The sequence below is a fragment of the Armigeres subalbatus genome, chromosome 1 (assembly GCF_024139115.2).
Source record: "Armigeres subalbatus isolate Guangzhou_Male chromosome 1, GZ_Asu_2, whole genome shotgun sequence".
Taxonomy (NCBI): Eukaryota; Metazoa; Arthropoda; class Insecta; order Diptera; family Culicidae; genus Armigeres; species Armigeres subalbatus.
In genome coordinates this window covers 246058530-246080808 of record NC_085139.1, presented here as the reverse complement: position 1 = coordinate 246080808, position 22279 = coordinate 246058530, and the positions used below count along the sequence as shown (strand labels likewise).

The 22279-nt window shown below is 43.0% G+C and overlaps 2 protein-coding genes across 7 annotated transcripts in view; both read left to right on the top strand.

The window, feature by feature from the left end:
* Window positions 1–22279, top strand: part of LOC134206338 (diacylglycerol lipase-alpha) — a 351723-nt gene that overhangs the window by 103104 nt on the left and 226340 nt on the right. The window lies entirely within an intron of this gene.
* LOC134207177 (uncharacterized) lies at window positions 15434–16225 on the top strand. The gene has a single exon (XM_062682898.1). The coding sequence runs from the start codon at window positions 15434–15436 to the stop codon at window positions 16223–16225; it is 792 nt and encodes a 263-aa protein (XP_062538882.1).

Below are 22279 nucleotides of genomic sequence, written 5' to 3'. Positions count from 1 at the left end.
TCCAATCACTGCTGAACCTTGACGTCGATTTAAAGCTCATTCCGCAAGAGTGGAGATGAATGAAAAGTTCGTTATTGTCCATTGCTTCTTATTTGAGGGATTAGTGCCTGCGAAAGCGCTGTCGCGAGACGTTAACGGTTAAATTGATTCGAAACTAGACAGTTTTACCTTAAAAAGCGGTCAATCGGCTGCACATCCGATGTCCAACGACTGTTGGAGCTAAAAGGCAGATAGACTGTTATCCTCACCCAGCATCACTAAAAAGCATGTCCAGAGCCACATGTTGACAAGCCCCAAAGAATAGACGACTTCAAATTATTAAACAGATCAAGGCGATGTCGGCTTGGGATGATTTTTTTACGGCAGCTCTTTGATTGTGAACTAAGTACCAAGAGAGAGATTACTAACTCACTTGATTCGATACTATTTAGATCAGTTGATTTCAATTCATTAAATTTGGTTTAGCAGTTTTCAAATAGGATTTATAACTGGTTATAAAAAAATCGAGAAAAAAATATCCAGCGCATCATATTGACCCATGACGACAACAATGACAACGAACGGGATTCAACGGCTTTGATGTTGTTCACTGTCCGTCCCCCGTTGGAGATGCACGTGGGCAAGGTGCGGTGCGATGATGATAAGAGAAAAGTCGTTCAGGATTGAGTAGCTTACGGCGAGGGGTGAAAAAGTGTCCCAACATTCTTCTGTTTGGGTCGTCGATCCATCGATGTGGTGGTAGTTGGCGTTTGTTGATAAACCTTAGGGGGACCGGAGGCATTTTTTGATACGTCTGTCTCGGGTGGTGGTCGTCTGCCGGCTTGTCGGTAGTTGTGTGACTTCCTGATTCAGAGGGGGAAAGCCGTACAAAATTCCCGTCCGATGAGTGGGGGAGAAATCCAGCGAAGTTATTTCGGGCGACTGAAGACATTGCCGTTTAATTACAAAACATTGATGACGGTGATGATGGCGAGGGGGTGATGGCATGTTTTGCCGGCTTTCCAACACTACGCAAGCAGGAATGAAATGGGGGTGGATCTGGCTTTACGCAATCGTATCGAATTGCGGCTTACGGCGTTCACAGTTGGGTGCGTTGTTATTCCGCACAGGGAAGCACGTTTCAGTATGATAATTTAATTATTTATAAGGCAATAACTTTGGCACGATGGAAAACAGGTTTCTGATCCTGGATCTAAACTTTAACCTGAGTAAAGTTGTTTGGATGGATGGTGTCGCGTTAAGGCATGATAAATGAAACAGGATTTATCAAATAAATCTTATTGACTAGACTTGACTTCACTTGACAAATTCGCTTGATTTTCTACGCTTTCCCAGAATTTTTAACTTTCGATCCGCTTTTAAATGTAATTGACAATTTTTCTGATTCATCGGAATTTTTTTTTTCAATATTAACGATTTTTTGGAAATTCTAAAATATGAAATTACTCTTCAGTGGAAGTTTTTGAAATTTGGATTGAGTTTTTGAAGTTTTGAAATAATTGACCTTTTTGCCTTTCTCGTATACAAAGTATACGTAAAGGCTATATGTTCGCTCCAAAAACAAACTTTTTATAGGAGGCTCGGAGACCCATAGTGTTATATACCGATCGACTCAGCTCGACGAATCGAGGTGATGTCTGTGTGTGTGTGTGTGTGTGTGTGTGTGTGTGTGTGTGTGTGTGTGTGTGTGTGTGTGTGTGTGTGTGTGTGTGTGTGTGTGTGTGTGTGTGTGTGTGTGTGTGTGTGTGTGTGTGTGTGTGTGTGTGTGTGTGTGTGTGTGTGTGCGCAAAAGTTTGCAAAAAGTCTAGCCCATTTTTCAGGCATTTATCTTTAACGGATTTGCTCGCAACAATTTGCATTCGACGCAGAATCCTGTCCCATTGTTTCCTATTGAAAATTTGCCGGATCGGACAATGGTCTCATAGTTATGGCCAAAATACTGTTTATTTCATACCTAAAGTGCGTAGAAATTACTCTCTCGAAAAAAACGAGAAAGGCACCATCACCGCTAGGTGGATTAATCTGGGTTTTTTCTAAAAATTTCGGCGTTGGCGTTACAACGTTTTTATATTTTCAATAACATTTTTTCGAATTTTTATCTAACCCTACATAAGAAATTTGATAAGTCTAATGTTCGATTCGCTCAATTTATCCCAAAATTACATAGAAAATGACAAACTCTGGCAGCCTCTGTCCTCGACTGTCATTTGCAAACATATTTTTCGGCACACATGTCGCACATTCCACCAGGAATTACTTTTCTCGCCTTTCCGGTGACCCGAACGGAAACCGGAAACCCCTCCAAAGAGAGCATTATCGCCATTTATTTGGGGAAATTCATCTCCGGCATGGGCATCCGTTTCCTTCCCGAACCAAATGTTTCGCCAGACAGAGTGTCAGAGTGGTGGAAACGCGTGGTCGGTTTTGGCTTGTTTAGCATAATATTCCCCATAGTGTCGACGAAAACGCGCGTGTTCCATCACCCTTGTTTGGAGAAGATTGGATGACACAACAATGTCTAATAATACTCTCCTGCCAAATATACTTCTTGTCGTCAGCAATAAGAATGTAGATAAGGAAAATGTGAATGTGCGATGTTTCCAACCCTTCTCAAACTGCGGAAAAGTTAAAAATCGGAACCATGATTCGTAAAACAATCCGGCCTCACTAACAGCTGATTATTTCGGGATTCCTCTTTTGCATAAACTCAATTCCCGTGCAGGATCATTTGCTGACAATACGGTTCTACCATCACGCAAATGAACGTAATCTAACCAGCAGCAAAGTACCATCCAGCCGGAACGCGACTGAAAAAGTTTAAACAATCGAATCCGTTCAGGCAGTGCGGGTTTTCGGCAAACCGCAGCCAAAATTTAAATTAAATTTCTGATTGCTTTCTGCGGATTAAATCCGGGAGAACAAAAAAGTTTATGCCTCTTAATATGGTTTTATTTTTGCATACGTGCAGATCGGAAATTGCATTCGGGTGTGTTGAAATCAAGCTTACACTGTACTTCTTTTCACATTGATGGAGGCCAGACAATTTAATTTCCATCCAGTTCCTAGAAGAAAGGATTGGGTAAAGCAAAGCCTTTTTCCAAGGGTCTAGCCTCTAGAAGTGTCAGAAGTAAAATGATCGATTGATTGGAACACATAAGTTATTAGCAGTTGAAAAAAAAGAAATGGGATTACATTTTTGAATTCATGAGTTTCATCAAACCAATTATAGCCTTTTGAAATAAATTTAAAAAAAGGTAGGTGTGGTTCTCCTAATGATCCTCTATAGATCGAAAAAAGTATTCTTTCTCATTCTGTCTGCAATTATCTCCTCAAGAATATATGCTCCGAACTTGGTTGAAATCGTTTAAGGGATCTTATGTCAGACCATACATACGCACATTGATCTAAATTAATTTATTGACTTTTTTCGGTGATAATTATTATAACAATATTTTTTTCGGTAATAATTATCATTATAATAATTATCACCGAAAAAAAACAATAAATTAATTTCGATAAAGTCACGTCGTGATCAAAACTATCCCATTTATACGCACATTGAGCTTTATGCACAAAAATAGATAAATAACTTTGTCTTTATAAAGCCCGCGTTAAATTATTTATTTTAGTATTCCAGTTATCCCCATAGATATCTGAGTACATAATTTTTTATCACAATATTAAAAAAAAACTACTTAAACTTTAAATTTTTTGTATCGTTAGATTTTTCCTCAAATTATACTTTACTATTGAGCATTTGTTTGGCTGCCAAAACTTTCCATTGTGGGAGGTTTGGCTTTTCCTGCGAACACGAGTTTGCCAAAATTCACCATCCATATGTATTTATCAACAAAAATAACGAAAAAGTTGGATAAAGTTGATTTTTTTGGCGTCTCCTGTCACACGCCGCAGCGGCCGGAAACCGAATGAAAAATGAAGAAATTATTGATTGTTTTTTATATTACTCGTTTATATACAATAATATAAATAAATATCAATCTATGTATGCATGTATGTTCGCTAACTAATGTCAGTGTGGGGCACCCGCTGCTTTAACAATTGCTTTTGGCAATTGCATTAAAAACCAATATATTTAAAATCTCGATAAAACTTGAATAAATTCTTCTTCTTCTTATTCTGATTCTAATTCTGATTCTGATTCTTATTCTGATTCTTATTCTGATTATTATTCTCATTCTGCTTCTGATTCTGATTCTGATTCTGATTCTGATTCTGATTCGGATTCGGATTCGGATTCGGATTCGGATTCGGATTCGGATTCGGATTCGGATTCGGATTCGGATTCGGATTCGGATTCGGATTCGGATTCGGATTCGGATTCGGATTCGGATTCGGATTCGGATTCGGATTCGGATTCGGATTCGGATTCGGATTCGATTCGATTCGATCTGATTCGGATTCGGATTCGATTCGATTCGATTCGGATTCGGATCTGATCTGGATTCGATCTGGATTCGATCTGATTCGGATTCGATCTGGATTCGGATCTGGATTCGATCTGATCTGATCTGGATTCGATTCGATTCGATTCGATCTGGATTCGGATTCGGATTCGGATCTGGATTCGATCTGGATTCGATCTGGATTCGGATTCTGATTCGATCTGGATCTGGATTCGATTCGATTCGGATTCGGATCTGATTCGGATTCGGATTCGGATCTGATTCGGATTCGGATTCGATCTGGATCTGGATTCGGATTCGGATTCGATTCGGATTCGATCTGGATTCGGATTCGATCTGGATTCGATCTGATTCGATTCGGATTCGATCTGGATTCGATTCGGATCTGGATTCGATTCGGATTCGATTCGGATTCGGATTCGATCTGGATTCGATCTGGATCTGATCTGATTCGGATCTGGATTCGATTCGATCTGGATTCGGATTCTGGATTCGATTCGATCTGATTCGGATTCGATTCGATTCGGATTCGGATTCGATCTGATTCGGATTCGGATTCGGATTCGATTCGGATTCGATTCGATTCGATTCGGATTCGATTCGATTCGGATTCGGATTCGATTCGATTCGGATTCGATTCGGATTCGATTCGGATTCGATTCGATTCGATTCGATTCGGATCTGGATCTGATTCGGATTCGGATTCGGATTCGGATTCGGATTCGGATTCGGATTCGGATTCGGATTCGGATTCGGATTCGGATTCGGATTCGGATTCGGATTCGGATTCGGATTCGGATTCGGATTCGGATTCGGATTCGGATTCGGATTCGGATTCTGATTCTGATTCTGATTCTGATTCTGATTCTGATTCTGATTCTGATTCTTATTCTTATTCTTATTCTTAGTTTTATTTATATACTTATTCTATGGCTCTATATTCCAACTACAACTTGGCCTGCTTTTTAGTATCTCCACAGTTATTAATTGAAAGCTATTCAATGCCCGCCAATGCATAAGTTAAGTAGGTATCTTGTGTGGCAAGTATACTGGATTCGGATACGGATTCGGATTCGGATTCTGATTCTGATTCGGATTCGGATTCTGATTCTGATTCTGATTCTAATTCTGATTCTGATTCTGATTCTGATTCTGATTCTAATTCTGATTCTGATTCTTATTCTGATTCTTATTCTTATTCTCATTCTTATTCTTAGTTTTATTTATATTCTTATTCTATGGCTCTATATTCCAACTAGAACTTGGCCTGCTTTTCAGCATCTCCACAGTTATTAATTGAAAGCTATTCAATGCCCGCCAATGCATAAGTTAAGTATGTATCTTGTGTGGCAAGTATACTGGATTCACTTTGCCCAGGGAGAATGTTTCCCACCTGAAAACACCTAAAATCGAACTCGGCATCTCCGGATTGGCAATCCTACGCCTTTGTACGCAAGGCTAACTGCAGACCAAAAACTTGATAACTTATTATTTAGATATTATATGATTAAATGGACACGTGTTACGTTCAGCTGAATAGTAATAATTCTAATAAACATTCTATTGGGTTTTGAGTAAAGCAACCACATTAAGCAATCTTGTGATCTAAATATCGGGGCCAAAACAAGAAATTTTCTGATTTGTAAACGGCTTGAACCCATAGAAAGAAACATTTTCATGTTTTGCAGTGGTACCCATTGTCGTGTCCGGAGGAGACGGCTGCATCCGAATCAGCCGTCTCCAGCTGCTGCTCGATCCGCAGCAGCTCGGAAGCACTACTACTTCCCGCGAAATACATCACAAAACTGAAAACTGACTTCGTTCAGCTATCACTCTCGCATCTGGTGCTTATGACTAACGTATATGCCCTCTTATTCAATTCAATCTATACATTTGATTATATCCACCTCGATCCCTACATCTTCCCCCTGCTCTACTCTGTAAAATTAATATTATTATTATTTTACTCTACTATATAATACCTAAGAACATCAATCTAGTAACGAAATCAGCAAAAAATCAATACCAATATTCAACGCAAATCTTTGCTGATAAGGTCTCACTCTTTGTTTACATTTTCTAAAACTGAACTCAATTCAACCACTGATCTTCTTCTTCTTCTTATTGGCATTACATCCCCACACTGGGACAGAGCCGCCTCGCAGCTTAGTGTTCATCAAGCACTTCCACAGTTATTAACTGCGAGGTTTCTAAGCCAGGTTACCATTTTTGCATTCGTATATCATGAGGCTAGCACGATGATAATTTTATGCCCAGGGAAGTCGAGACAATTTCCAATCCGAAAATTGCCTAGACCGGCACCGGGAATCGAACCCAGCCACTCTCAGCATGGTCTTGCTTTGTAGCCGTGCGTCTTACCACTGATAGCGGAATGGAGTAATGGATAAAGCTTACCAGGCTCTAAAATATCAGACATCAAAATCAGACAAAAGTCATCAACAACATTCTACGCAACTCTTTCCTTACTTGTTACAACTCTTTGTTTACATTTTCTAACACTGATCTCAAATTATCAACTGATCTCGGAATGCAGTCATGGATAGAGCTTACCAGGCTCTAGAACATCAATCTTGCATCAAAATCAGACAAAAGACATCAACAAAATTTTGCGCAACTCACTTGTTCTCACTCTTTGTTTACATTTTCTAACAATGAACTCAAATCATCAACTGATCTCGGAATGCAGTCATGGATAGAGCTTACCAGGCTCTAGAACATCAATCTTGCATCAAAATCAGACAAAAGTTACGCAACTCTTTGCTTACATGTTCTACATAGATACCCTCTCAGGGATACTCTCTCGGGGGAATGATTGTTTTCTTCATCAAATATACCCTCTCGGGGGAATGATTGTTTACCCTATCATGGATACCCTGTTTCACCCATTTCGAAGTTTCCAATGCAATTGTTGTTGTACGTGAGTATTCTTTGTTGATTGTATGTTTTGGGAAGCTTTCGCTGCTAAAGATATCATAAACGTGTAAACGTGTAAATACGTATGAAATATTCAGGGACTTAAAATCTATTGATTTGTTTTGAATTGCTTAATGTTTACCTTTCTGTAATAGGCCCTTTTCAAATGTAACGCAAGATTGTTTAAATTTCACGTTTCCCAAGTGACTGAAACACAAAACCGAGTCAACAAACGAACTGCCATGGAGCTGTTTCTTCTGTATCAGGTTATAATAAACCTGTTGCATTTTTTGAACTGATCAGAAAAGGTAAATTTTCACTGGTAGGTGAATTTGCACTGGCAGAAATGTTCTAAAATCGATTGTTACTATGTTTTGCCTCATAAAAGCAAAACTTACCAGAAAACGCCCAAATATTAATTTGGCCAGGATTTTGGTCTAGTTACCGCTTAGTACGTCGGCGTAAAAACCGCGCAAGACTCTACACATTTTCAAATACAGCGTCGATATAGCTATTGTGTTGGTCACGAAATCAATGTTTGTCAAACACAATTAATTGAACGTATGAGCTTGCAGCATGTTTAAACAGATGTTTAGCTCTAACTCTGCTCGAAATCCCTCAACGGTGTACCATCCCATGGAAAATTCTGCTATGTCACGACGCGAGACTGCGATGGCATGAAATCCAATCTGCATAGACGAAAAGGAGCTTTATTCCACGTTTTGATTCATAACTTATCCATTACGTGACGATTTAAGGGAGGGCGGATGTCAGAATTGAGTACTGGCAAAGCTAGTGACTGGGTCAATAGAGTATGCACATTGCGCTACTTCTGGAGGGACGAATACAGAAAGCTTATGCAACATCGAACTAGTAACGGCAGGAGTCAGCTGCTGTCGCTAATTGAACCTCACAGTTTATTCATGTGTCGCCATTAATTGACTGCAATTATAATGAGCGAGTGGCGGTGATGAATCTGACATAACTTCCCATGTGGAATAATTGAGCCCGACGGGCGTCGATTTCCAATCGATTATTCAAAAGGACTGCCTATCATGGTGGAACTGATTACCGGGCCGGTAGGGAAGCAAATCTCGCGCTCGGTATCCTGACGGCTTAACTGCATTGATCGATTTCTCTTCGTCAATGTTCTTTTGTAATCAATGAGGCGAATTGTAGCAGTTTGCCGAAGATGTTACATTTTGATATGATGAAGACTGATTGCACCTTATTCCAAAACAACAACCTCGGCAGTTACACCATTATGATACTTAGCACCAGAAGTGTACAAAGATGGCGGCTTTCATGTTCAAGACAACATTTGTGTAGGGTAAAACGGTATAATATGCCCCCCTAAGGCAAAACTATGATAACTTTGTACTTTTCAACGCAATTTATGCACACTTTGTGTTATTCAGTAGTCCAAAAAGTCGCAAATGTATTGCCTGTGAGTAGTCATACAAAAATATTACTGAGAACACGTAATAAAGTTTTTTTTGAAAAGTCGTGAAACAATGGATTTCAAAAAGTGCCTGAGCAAAACGCCACACCGTAACCAAAGACGTTTCATAGCCCTTCATTAGTATTTTATCTATGCCATAATAAAAAGGTTACAAATCTTAATGTTCTTGACATTCCAATTCGAGCAGGTTTGAATTGCATTTCAATTATTTTCCATATCATTTGGCAGTTGCAAGTTCGCCACGCTTGTGTCCAGTTGGTAAGGGCATATTGTCCTGCCTACACTGGGGCGTTTTGACCAGTGTAACATATTTTCGAAAAACATAACATTTTTGAAGATGGAAGCAGTTATCTATCATGTTGACCACTAGGTAAAGTTATTTTGTTGCCCAACTGACTGTTCCAGAGCAAGTTTTGTGGACAGTATGCTAGCGTCGCTCCAGAATGTTGAGCAAACAAACATTAAAAGTTACATCAAAACTAGAACTTTTTGTATTTTGCTTTTATTTTTATTACGTAATACAAAAATAGTCCCATATTCACATAGGATGATGGTCATACAAATATGTAAAGGTACCAACTGATTTTTACCCTTAGTTACCTAGTTATAGTTTCCTAGAAATCAAACAGGGGCGTTTTGGCCAGGTGGGGCGCATTGTACCGTCTTACCCTACTATTTGCTTCACTTTCATCTACCAAACAAACAAACAATCAAACTTAACATACCTCAATGTGAGAACCTGTTTTCAAACAAACAACTGTGTTGTTCTTGAAAAAATATTTTAAAAACCTATTTCAGATGCTATTTGCCTTACTGATTCAAATTTATTTCCTCATAATGTGGCGCAGTAAGCCATAAGCATGTTCAAAGCACGGTTTTGTCTTCCTTTTACTTCCACTAATTTGTATACGTATTTGTGTAGATACGAAAAAACAAATTAGTGGAAGTAAAAGGAAGACAATTTTTTTTAAAACCGTGTAACAATTTCCCCTAAGACGCTCGAAAATAATTATTAATGTTCAAAGCAGATAATCAATTAACTAACATATTTTATATTTTATATTATCTTGCAGGTAGGTGGCCCGTTCTGAACAAACAATCAAACTTATCCAGTGCTGTGAGTAGAAACAATCCATATTTAAAGACAATATATAGCATCCAGAAATTATTATTCACAAGCAGACCCTACGAATTTCGTTTCGCTTAAAATTTATTTATTCCCTGATTAGATCTCGAGTGATGCAGAAATTTCTGTTCCATTTGTATGGGACCCCCCATTCTCAAGTGGGGATGGGTTTCGAACCATCTTAAGACCCTTCCCCGGCCTTAAAAACGTCTACAATCGGTTCAGTAGTTTCCAAGTCTATAAGGTTCAGACAGACAGAAACTTATTTTTATGTATATAGACTAGATGAACGTACCCGATCTTTCTCGGGGTTGTATTATTTTGCACTCTAACTGTCAATTGTGAAGTTCATTACAGCGCCGCACTCTAGATCGCATAAGGTTTCCTCCCAACTGGTCCTAATATTGTATTTTGATAATTTTCAACTTTCCCCATCAAAATTGCACAGTTGATCCCAAGACGAATCGATTACTGAGGGAATCTTGCAAATCGGTCCATCCGTTCGTGAGTTATATTGCCTCAAAGGAAATGCAAACTCATGTTTATATATAGAAGAAGATTATACAACAGTTCCTCGACTAAAATGAAAAACTCAGATGTGATGCATTCCTTTAAACTAGAAAACGAGTAAGTTCGCGCGGGAGCGCTCGATGACTGAGTTTTATGAATGATTTTACCAACACTACTCCCTAGCCATATTCCCAAAACATTTTTGATAAACTATAAAAAAAACAACATACCAATCCAAAGAAGTAGTTATTTGTATTTTTTTTCATTCAACCTGAATTTTAAAAATCTCCTAATTATCATTATGTTTTGAAAAAGAAATTGTTGAAAATGTTTTTAATATGCGATATAAATTTACTGAATTGTTATCACATTTCATAAAGAAATCTTGGACTTACACTGCACGAAAATTTTCCTTTTACATACAAAATTATCCTTAAATTCAAAAGATTTTGAGGTGGACATTCAGAAGAATTACCTGCGAAACCAGATGACTTCTCTTTCTAATAAAAACTCTCGAACTTCTCGTAATAATTCAGAAAAAAAAACTGAGTAATCCACCTTTCTCGAGCAAAAAATACAAAAAAACATATAAATGAGTGTTTTTAGCGTGTTTTGCGCATAGAAAATAGTTTTTTTGGCTATATCTTCTGATCCCATAGTCCGATCTGGCCAATTTTCAATAGCAAACAAAGGGACAAGATTCCCCGTCGAATGTTTGCCGGTTGCGAGTGATTCGGACTAGGGGACATGGCGGAGGTTCAACAGTGGGCTCTGTTGAATCTCTACAAAAAAAAAACACAACTCTATAAGCTCTGCCGTGCGATCCGTGCCGCTTCCAAAGCACTTCAGTCCAACACAAGCAGGAGTGCTCACCGGCACATCATGATCGATGTCAGTAAGATTCTGATTACGGCATACTGGCAATAGCGAACGACATTGGATGAGTAACGGCTTATGGTTTGGTTAAAACGACAATGAGCTGAAGGTCGTGCGATTCTGTTCCCTGAGTAAGGAAGGGTGACTCCTCCTTGAAACAGCGAGCAGGCTAATGGTGCGACTGCCTCCGTCCCGATAAACAACCTGGCAGGCATCCGGAAACGCTCAAAACCCGAAACCACGTCGATCCGGCTCTGAACACGGTATACATAAAGCACCTTAAACCGTCTCTACGGTATAGAAGTCAGCAGAGCGAACGAGGGCAGTTAGTTAGAAATAAACCATTCCCGTGTTCGGTCAAAATAAAACCTCCGTCGCGTTCGATAGCTACCTACAATAAACAGCACTTGTACTTTGACCCGCAAAATAAAGTGTGTTCTGAATCGCGAAATAAAGTTTGTTTAGTGACCGTGAAAAAGTGACTATTCTATTCTTAGTGGCAATATCACCGCGCGCCTTTTTATGATACCGCGTAATCAGTCCGGACGTTGTACGTGCGCAAACATAGTGATAGTTATTGGCGCGCAATTGTTTTGTCTCGAAATCAAAAGTGGCAGACTATTGCTGCATTGTGAAGTGCCTGGACAATTGATATCGGGCAAAAGTGGTGATGATTGTTTTGCGCAATTGCCGTCAAGGGGTGAAGATTATTGAAAGCTGATGGCGGATGGTGATTCGTGTGCACGGTGCTGATTGCTGCTGGTGGGTGGTTTTTGCAGTTTGACGACGGAAGCCAATACCGGGTGTTAAGACGAAACAGCGTTCCATAGGCGGATCGAGAGCTGGACACTTCAACGGAATCGGACTGCACGGAGGACGGCAAATATACAGGGAAGTAAACTTGCATGTGTGCCAATCCTTGGGTGGTCAGTTCGTCTCGCGGCGCGTGGAACGTCGAGTCGATAGGCAGTCAGCAGTGCAGTAAATACAGTGCAGCAGTGAATAGTGCGGTGAAAAGTGAACAGTGCAAACGAATTCCTCAGGGAAGTGAACTTTTTTATTTGCAAGTGACTTGAGTGCTAAACAATGGACTATGATAGACGATCTGCTTAATTTAGTAAAGCGAGAAAAGCGCATACGGAACAGTTTAGACTCAGTGACTTCGTTTGTGAGCGAATATGACGAACAACGTGACAATGATGAGGTTGGAGTTCGTTTGCAGTTGTTAAAAGTTGTTAGAAAGTCCATTCAAAGAATTCAATCAAGTGCACGAGAAAATTGAGATATTTTTGGATGGAGACGACGAGAAGCAGGATGTTGATCCAAAGGAGTCGGAGAAGGATCGTCGATGAAGGCTGGAACAAGCATCCAAGAAGCGAGAAGCGGAAGGTGCAGCGTTGACCAAGAACGTCGAGAATCGCTACTGCAAGGCCAAAGCGGCGTTATTGAAATGGCTACAGACTACGAAACCTGCAGCCAATAATTCAGCAATTCCAGATAATCAAACCGTTCTCACTAAGGTGAAGCATCCAGAAATCAACCATCCGACATTCAGTGGCAAACTTTGAGATTTGGTATCTTATCGGGATGCTTTCCAAAGCCTGATTCACGGGAGCCGTGAACTCAACGATATGGACAAATTCACCTACCTGCGATAATCGTTGTTTGGAGAAGCGCTTCAGGAAGTCAGTTCCATTGAACTTTCCGCCGCCAATTATGTCGTGGCTTTGACTGCACTTGAGGAACGATACCACAACAAGAAGTTGATAGTGAAGGCCTATCTCGATGCTATCTTCTCCATCGAATCCATGCGGAAGGAAATCTACGAAGCACTGAACCAGCTTGTCAGTGACTTTAAGAAGAATCTCCAAATGCTGCAGAAGATGGGAGAAAATACCGACGGCTGGAGCACAGTTCTGGTGTACATGCACGCAAAAAAAAACCGTTCCCGAATTCGTGAACCAGCAAAAATACACCGTGATTTAATTCATGAATTCGGGAACACCAGTCACGTTTTCCAGAACGTTCCAGAAAACGTGACTGTATTCCCGAATCCGTGACTGTTGTTCATGAAAAAATACACCGTGAACTCGTTAGTTCACGAATTCATGAACGCTTTTTTTTTGCGTGTGGTGTGCTCAAAGCTCGATGGTGTAACCCTTCGATTCTGAGAATCTTCGCATAACTCGAAGGAAGTGCCAACCTATCGGAATCTGGTGACCTTCCTGAAGAATCATTGCGCTGTTCTCCAGTCAGTTGAACCGAACAAAGCCACCTCCGTCGAACAGAAGAAACCGAAGCCATCCTACGATCACCACCGGTCGGTGTTGCTTCTGTGCCGAAACGTTTCATCCTGCATTCTTATGCAAGCGATTCCAGAAGCTGAATATACCAGAACGTCAAGCGCATCCGGAAACACCAAACAACCATACAGCACACACCACAAACCACAGCGAACCCTCCACTTCACTATCAGTAGTCTAAACACTTTCGCAAAACACCACCCCACAGTCAGCACAGACAAATTAAACGCATTGCAACATACTGTATCCCTTCCGTCTCAAACAAGACCTACACAAGTTCTTCTTTCTACCGCCATCGTGCGGATTTGTGATAATAACGGAAAGTCGATGCTGGCCAGAGCATTGCTACATTCTTGCTCGCAGTATTGCTTCGTTACATCTGAGTTTTGTCGACGAATGAATCTCCAGGAAGGTCAGAATTACGTAACCGTAAAGGGAATCGGTGGTTCCGAAAGCGTTTCGCAGAAGGCTGTGCGTGGCACAATCAGTCCCCGCTTCGCTAGCATTTCTAACTTCGAGGAAGTGATGCGGTTCAACGTGCTACCGAAGCTGACGATTCCACTCCCGTGTGAAGGGTTTGAAACTAGCCAGTGGAATCTACCACACGACATCATACTAGTAGATCCGCATTTCTACCAATCGTCGAGCATCGACATGATCATCGGTGCCGAATACTACCTCGACCTGCTGCAAGAAGGGAGGTTCCGGCTCAACGAAGAGGGTCCAACATTCCAAAACACGGTGTTTGGATAGATCGTGTCAGGTCGCACCTCTAATACTTCAGTTTCCGTAACAGCCACCGCGACCACATTTTGCTCCACGGCGGAGCTTCAAGAGCAACTAGCTCGATTCTGGGAACTCGAAAGCTGCCAGCTAGGAAGTACTTATTCCATAAAAGAATCTAAGTGTAAGGAAATCTTCAAGCAAACCACAACCCGCGACGAAGAAGGACGCTTTGTCGTATGATTACCGAAGGCACATGATTGAGCAATTGGGAGAGTCAAGACGCAGCGCAGAACGACGATTCAACAGTTTGGAATGACGATTTGCCACAAATCCGCAGCTGAAGAAGCTGTACTGTGAATTCATGGAGGAATACTCGTCAATGGGTTATATGAACGAAGTCAGCGAAGCAGAACTGTCCGGATCGGTGTGTTATTATTTGCCACACCACGCTGTTCTGAAGCCGGACAGTACAACGACCAAATTGCGCGTTGTGTTTGACGCATCGTGCAAAACTACACCAGGCGCTTCACTGAATGATGGGTTGATGATCGGTCCCGTAGTCCAGGATGATCTCATCTCCATTCACGCTCGATTCCGACTGCGTCGGATTGGTATCGTCGCTGACGTTGCAAAGATGTACCGAATGGTAAGAATGTGCTCACGTGATCAGAAGTTGCAGCTTGTTCTATGGAGGAAGTCTTCAGAGCAACCCATCCAGACTTATCAACTCACGACCGTTACGTACGGCACCGCATCGGCTCCGTTTCTCGCCACTCGTTGTCTAGTTCAACTAGCAGGAGATGGAGACACACATCCAGGTGCTGCGTAAAGATTTTTATGTCGACGACATGATCACGGGCGTCGACAGTCCAGAGGAAGGCAAGCAGCTAGTCACAGAAATTGTTAGCCTGACAGACTCAGCTGGATTCTCGTTACGTAAATGGGACTCAAACTGTGAAGAAGTCCTAACCGAACTGCAGCCGCATCTTCGCGACAATCGTATTCTAGATTAATCCTCCACCGCCAACCGCTACCGTCAAAACACTAGGCCTCGTCTGGTCTCCTTCCGCCGATGATTTCAACTTCACTGTTCCAAAGTGGAGTACGACGAGTTATTTCCGATGCATCCAGATTGTTTGATCCATTGGGTTTGATTGAACCCGTAATCGTCGAAGCCAAGATTTTCATCCAAACGTTGTGGAAACTACAAGTCAGTTGGGACGATTTGCTTCCTGAAAACCTTCAAGCATTTTGGTTGGAGTATCGTAGGAACCTTGGTGCTTTGGAATCCATCAGCATTCCGCGATGGGTCAACTACAGTGAGGACTGTTCCTCAGTCGAATGGCACGGCTTCTGCGACGCTTCAGATAGCGCATACGGTGCTTGTTTGTACCTGCGATGTACCACTTCTGATGGTTCTGTTCGTGTTCAGTTAATGATGTCGAAGTCCAGAGTGGCGCCACTGGAGGATTTGAAGAAGAAAAAATCAAAGCTTTCAACGCCCCGTCTCGAACTTTCGTCCGCACTGCTCCTCAGTCATCTTTACGAGAAGGTCAGCCAAGCTACCCAATTGAAAATTCCGTTGTTTTTCTGGACTGATTCCAACATTGTTAAATTTTGGATTGCGTCGACTCCATCGCGATGGCAAACCTTTGTCGCAAATAGGATGTCCGAGATCCAGCACCTGACGAAAGGTGGTTTATGGAATCATGTCGCTGGAATCGAAAACCCAACCGATGGTCTTTCGCGTGGCATATCAGCCGCTCAATTGGAGTACCAATCACTTTGGTTTAACGGACCCGTTTGGTTGCGTCAAGAACGAAACTTTTGGCCCGTGACGCTGAAGTTGCTGTTGAACAGCTAGATCCAACTACCCTCGAAGAACGAAAAATCATAGCGCTACCGCTGCAAGCAATTCCGCCAAGTGAAATATTCTCGCTAGGCTCGTCGCTGTTATCGTTAGTTCGTTTGGTAGCTTGGATTCGTCGTTTCCATCAGAATGTGCAGAGTGGCAACCGAGGCACTAGAAGGGTCGGAATAATCACCTCGCAAGAATATGAAGATGCCATGCTACATCTAGTTCGTCTATCACAAAAAGAAAGCTTTTCATAAGAGATAGCAAATCTGTCCAATTAAAGATTCCTCCGCAATATCGCCATTGAATCCTACGCTGCAGGGTGGAATACTTCGCGTTGGTGGCCGGCTCCGGAACGATGCTGTATCCGAGAATCGAAAGCATCCAATGATCATCGACCATCGTCATCCTCTCGCTTCGCTGGTAATCCACCATTATCGTTTGAAGATGCTTCCCTCCGGACAACAAGTTGTCATTGCTAGCACCAGAAAAAGGTTTTGGATCCCGAACATACGTAAACTGGTACGGAAGGTCTTGCATGAATGCGTCACCTGCTTCCGTATCAAACCCAGATGCCATGTGACAACTAATGGCAGAACTCCCGTCGGAAAGGGCCGCCGTTCCAGAAGGTTGGTGTGGACTATTGTGGACCTTTCTTGGTGTCCTACCCGCAGCGTCGAAGTCATCCCGTGAAATGCTTCGTTGCTGTATATGTGTTTTTTTTTTTCTTCCTAAGCAATGGAGGGGGAATCTGCTCAACAGACATCATGGGTTGCCCAGGAAGTGCGGGGTTAGAGGCCAACTCCAACAGGGAGGCAGGACTACATCCCCGACCCCCTAAACCGTTTCCATTGCCGCCAAGCCCATAGTCCCTTCGGTACAACCAGGAAGAAATGCTTCAAAGGGGGGCCAGTGCACAATGCACCCTCGAGGTTAGCTGCGAGTCCTTGCAGCACCGAACATCGTGACTCGCTTTTTTAGAAGAACACCATGGTATCGTGCCAGCGCATTGCCGGCTTTCCAAGTGGCCTTACCACGCCCTATGTCCTCGGAAGGTGGGAAGGGTCGACTTCGCGCCTGCTTCCCTCTGCACGACTGGTATCAAGAATGATGGTACCGCGTGTTTCCCAAATTGACCTCTCTGCGATATATTCGCCAACACACAGAGAACTTGCCGACGCGATGCCTATGCCTTCCCAGCCTTGACGAGGACCCCTTTCCGTCCTCGGGCTCGGAACCCGCCCGGTTGACCGACGCCGCGAAAGCGACGATACCATGTTGTTCTTCGCGCGGCCACTTATTCGATAAAAAGATCAAGTTCGACCACAGGGCACCAGTATGACCCATGAAGCCAACTCCGAACCCTTGGACCACCTCTTATTTGCGCCTGAACGACGATTTGGACGATAGCCGATAAAACGGCGTTCCAGCCAACTTCATCTTTACACATCCTCCGAACTAGGTTGTCCGGGGTAGTGTCCAGACCACATGTGGCAATCATGTGGTCACGCATTGCGCGAAAACGTGGGCACACGGACAACACGTGTTCCGCCGTTTCCTCTAAACCTGCGCACACCGGACACTCGGGCGAGGCCGAGCAAGCCAGCTGCGTTACCTGCACTGTAATTTTGCAGCACGCTTAAACGCCGGGCCGCTGCAGATAGCCAAACCAATGCTACCTTCTCCCCCGGTTTTGGAGGTACCTGGCCGGGGTTCAGCTTCCCAGCCCTACTACCGTTGTTCGGGGTAGTAACCCTCCGCATTTTGGAACGGCCCCCAGGGAGCTCATCCCCTGGAGACTGTCTTCCCCGTTTTTGTGTCTGCTCCGTTGGAGCAGTCACCCCCGACGTGCCGAATACTTGAGCCTCAGTCTGGATAGACTTTGGCACCACCGTCTTCGCTGGCACGCCCTCGGTCGATTCGACCTCGCCCCTAATCCCCTAATCTGGGTAGACCTCGACTCCACGGATTTCACGGGTTTACACTTGGCCGTCCCGACCGCCCTCTCCAGCTTGGCGTCCAACATCGACTTTCGAAGTTTCAGCAAGCTCCTTTTGAGGTCGTTACTGATATTATGCTTCGATGACGCAAAGTCGACGATGGCGTTCAGCTGTTCCGTCGCCACCTCGAAGGCCGAAAGCCCATCGCGTTTGCGGTTCATCGCCCCCACAAGCCATGGGCCGTCCAAAACCTCTACCGGCGTAGCCGGGGAGAAGGTTAAGTGACCCACGCTGGCGCTGCGCACCGAGCTGCCGACTATTGCCTCTGGCCTCCTAGGCGGAGACCTGAACAATCCACCTCTTGCGAAGGGGTTGTCGCCTACACTACTACCACTAATTGAAGAATTGACTTGGTTTTCCATTTTGGTCCCACGAGTTGCTCGGGAAAAGAGGTCCACCACGCCAGAGCCCAGCATCACTCGGTAAGGGACAATTACTGTGGAGGGCGCCCAGGTACCCCTGGGCACGGGTCGCTTGACGCCTTGGGATTAGGGGTTAGGAACGATGGTCCCAGTCTAACTCGCAGTGGCTATGGGGAGGGGTCGTCAAGCCCTTGGACAAAGTCCCTGCTGCCCCAACCTGCAACATTGTCGAAAGTGCAGAGTGTAAACCTGTGTTCAGCGCAGCAAGAGCTGCTTTCAAAAAGGAAATTAGGCTCAGCAAGGCAGCCTGCATGCGAGAGCTCTGTCGTAAAGCAGATGCTTACCCATGGGGGATGCATACAGGGTCACTATGGAAAAGATTAGAGGTCCATCGATACCACCAGAGAGGTATCCAGAAGTTCCTCGAAAATTCTTCTTAATGGAACTCATGAAGGATCTTCCGGGAGAATTCCTGGAGCAACTTAAAAAAAATCATTGGAGAGTACCTAGAGGAATTTTACCAGGAATTTCTGTGAGAACTACCAAAGGAATTCTTGCGAAAACTCCCGAAGAAATTCCTGCACGAACTTGCGAAGGAATACCTGTGGAAATCTCTGGAGAGACTCCTGTGGCATTTCTGCAGAAACTTCCGTAGCAGTTCTTCTGTAAAGGTTTGGCAACTGCTGAACCTAGAAAAGTTATTTCGTAGTTTTGCCGAAGCTAGTTTTACCTTTGGAAAACTTTGCTGGTTTACAATTTCCAAATGCTTCTTATAAGAGGATTTTTGGTTTATTTTATTTAACGCAGATATTTACCAGAAATTCTTTGAAAAATCTCGACATCTCGATTTTCTGCGACAAACTATTGTTTGAATTGCAATTTAAAATCAAGAGAACTTTGCGAATAGGTCGTATGTCCAAAAGATGCTGTATTACATTGGAGTAGAGGGTGTCTAAATACCTCGCTACCGTAGGACAGATGATATAAAACGTAGTTATCGGATGCAAGACTAATTGCATCCTACGACGTCAGCCTTCCTTCTTTTCACTTTCTGATCCGAGCCTTCTCGCCGCGAATTTTGATAGTATTTGACTAACCTGTTCCACCTTACCGAATTCACGTTTGCTCATCAGGTGATAGATCGATCGGCAATGTGCATTCACCTTGCTGGCATCACGTCGCGTCGTCGTCGGCGTCGGTAGAACGATGACGATAATCCAATTTTCCAGTCTAGTCGATGGCGAATCGAGTTTTGGTCTTTGTGAATCGACGTCGTCGCGGCGACGACGAACGAGGTCGACCCCAACAGAACCGGGGAGAGTATGCAGATGAGGTAATATGCTCCAAGGGCAATTTTACGAGCCGGCCGAAGCTTTTGAATGGCTCCACTGAGACAGTACTGTTTGCCCTGTGTGGTAGCGGCAAATGACACTTCGGTTCCGGGGTCGACGAAATGGATTTTTAACCTAATTAGGTTTTTGCTTGTTTTCTCACTGGCTGGCACAGAACTAGATGTGTGCATGGGATTGAGGCGCTGCTCGGTGATGATTTATGGTTTACCATCACATGTGTATTTGAACATGAAGATGTTTTTTGCTCAACGAGGTGGAATAAAAACAAAGGGCAAGTTTGATCGATTTTCCTTTTTTGTTAGCAGTGCACCGCGGGCCATGGGTAAAAATATAGAAACATAGTTTAAGGATCAAATCTAACATTTTCTACTTAAAATTCGAGAGATGTAAATTTTAGTAAAGAAATTCCAAGTATTTCCGCATTACTAGAGAGATTTTCAGTTGGTAGGGTTGGAGGAATTTTCGTCTTTTTGTCGTAGTCGCGAAAACCAATTAAAGAGACAGTTTTTGCCAAACTCATCCGTATCAAATTGTAAGCTCAGAAAACCAATTCCATGTCACTCTTCCAAATATTGAAAACAAAAGAAGAGATATCGAAGACAAATATGCAACAATTCAATTTTGTTTTATTCCATGTACACAATCGAAAAAATATGGTAGTTCTAATATCCTCAATAGAGGCCCTCCTTAGCCGTGCGGTAAGACACGCGGCTACAAAGCAAGACCATGCTGAGGGTGGCTGGGTTCGATTCCCGGTGTCGGTCTAGGCAATTTTCGGATTGGAAATTGTCTCGACTTCCCTGGGCATAAAAGTATCATCGTGTTAGCCTCATGATATACGAATGCAAAAATGGTAACCTGGCTTAGAAACCTCGCAGTTAATAACTTTGGAAGTGCTTAATGAACACTAAGCTGCGAGGCGGCTCTGTCCCAGTGTGGGGATGTAATGCCAATAAGAAGAAGAAGAAGAATGTCCTCAATATTGAGTATAGCCGAACAGGTCGTTCTAATTATCAGCATTCAACAATTTAGTTGATTCGCTTAATATCCAATCACGTGTCAATAAATATTTCCCAAGTCCAATCAAACACGACACTGGTACGTACCATTAAAATGCAAATCAGTTCTACATAGAACCAGCCTCACAGTTACAATTCATAATTGGAAGCAACCAATCCAACACCGACGGGAGAGGCCGAATGGTAGGCAGCTTACTCAACCACCGCACCGGAGCACTCCCGAACGGCTAAGCCAACCACAAGCGATCAACCCAACAGGCAGTATAGTGCGGTCCGGTTGATGGAAGATTGCCTGACTTCCGAGTGCGGGACGATGTTGGTTACGGATGTGCCACGCCAGCCCCGTCCCCCCTCGCCATTGGAACTCCAACACATGCACACAATTCAACAGTGACCACCACTACGAATATCGATGATGATGCACTGCCCCCCGATGCATTCGGACTGATAGCGAGCCTGCTGGTGATGTGCGGGCTGGGTTAGGCGAAGTTGAACAGCCTGCGGGTGGGTATCAATAAACCGCATACAATGTGGCTGCGGAAAAGGATGGTTATTATGATGGTTGTAGTTGCGAGTTGCCATATCAATAGTTTCATAGGCAATGCGGTTTGGGTCGAAACGAGGATTGGGTAGGTGTGGATGGAGTATGGAGCGAACTGGTGTGTCGGATATGCATTGAGTAGCTCTTTTGCGTGTTCAGATGCAGTTGATAACAATCAACACAGCTGGGGGAAAACATTGTCAACTGCATGTAGTTTGTTTTGTATTAATGAGCTCCAGTAATGACTGTGGCGATCATAGAAAATTTTAGAATAACTAGCTTAGGAGTACAATATTAATTATTAGAGTCATAGAGTCTATTATTCGCACCTTATTATTTTATTTAGTTTGTTTAACCAATGGAATGTAAACGAAAAGAACCAATTTTGTATAAACACTGCTTTCTGCATTGAACAAAGTCCGACAGATGTTCCAACATTTTCACACATCACCTGGTTTATCTTCGTTCCGCAGTAGGGTAACGAGTTTTTAACACTTGCACTTGATGCGCATATCGCATGAACAAATTCCTCGATGGAGACGCATGGTGGCTGGCATGAAATTTTCAGCTCCGATCGAGAAGTTTGTGTTTCCACAATGTTTACAAGGCAAAGGGGGATTTATGAACTATCGAGTGCATGAACATAAAAGAGTGGCTTTTTATAAACAATATTTGAGTTCGGAATAAATATTCAAATTGCATACAGTAAACAACTATGTTTGTTTATTCACCCTGAGTTTATTAATGGGTTTCGGCTAAACAGGTGTGGTTTCTAGCAAATCAATCAAG

Bases quoted from the DNA above. Each gene is read 5' to 3' on its own strand.
- LOC134207177 (XM_062682898.1), top strand. From the start codon at position 15,434: ATGATTTCAACTTCACTGTTCCAAAGTGGAGTACGACGAGTTATTTCC.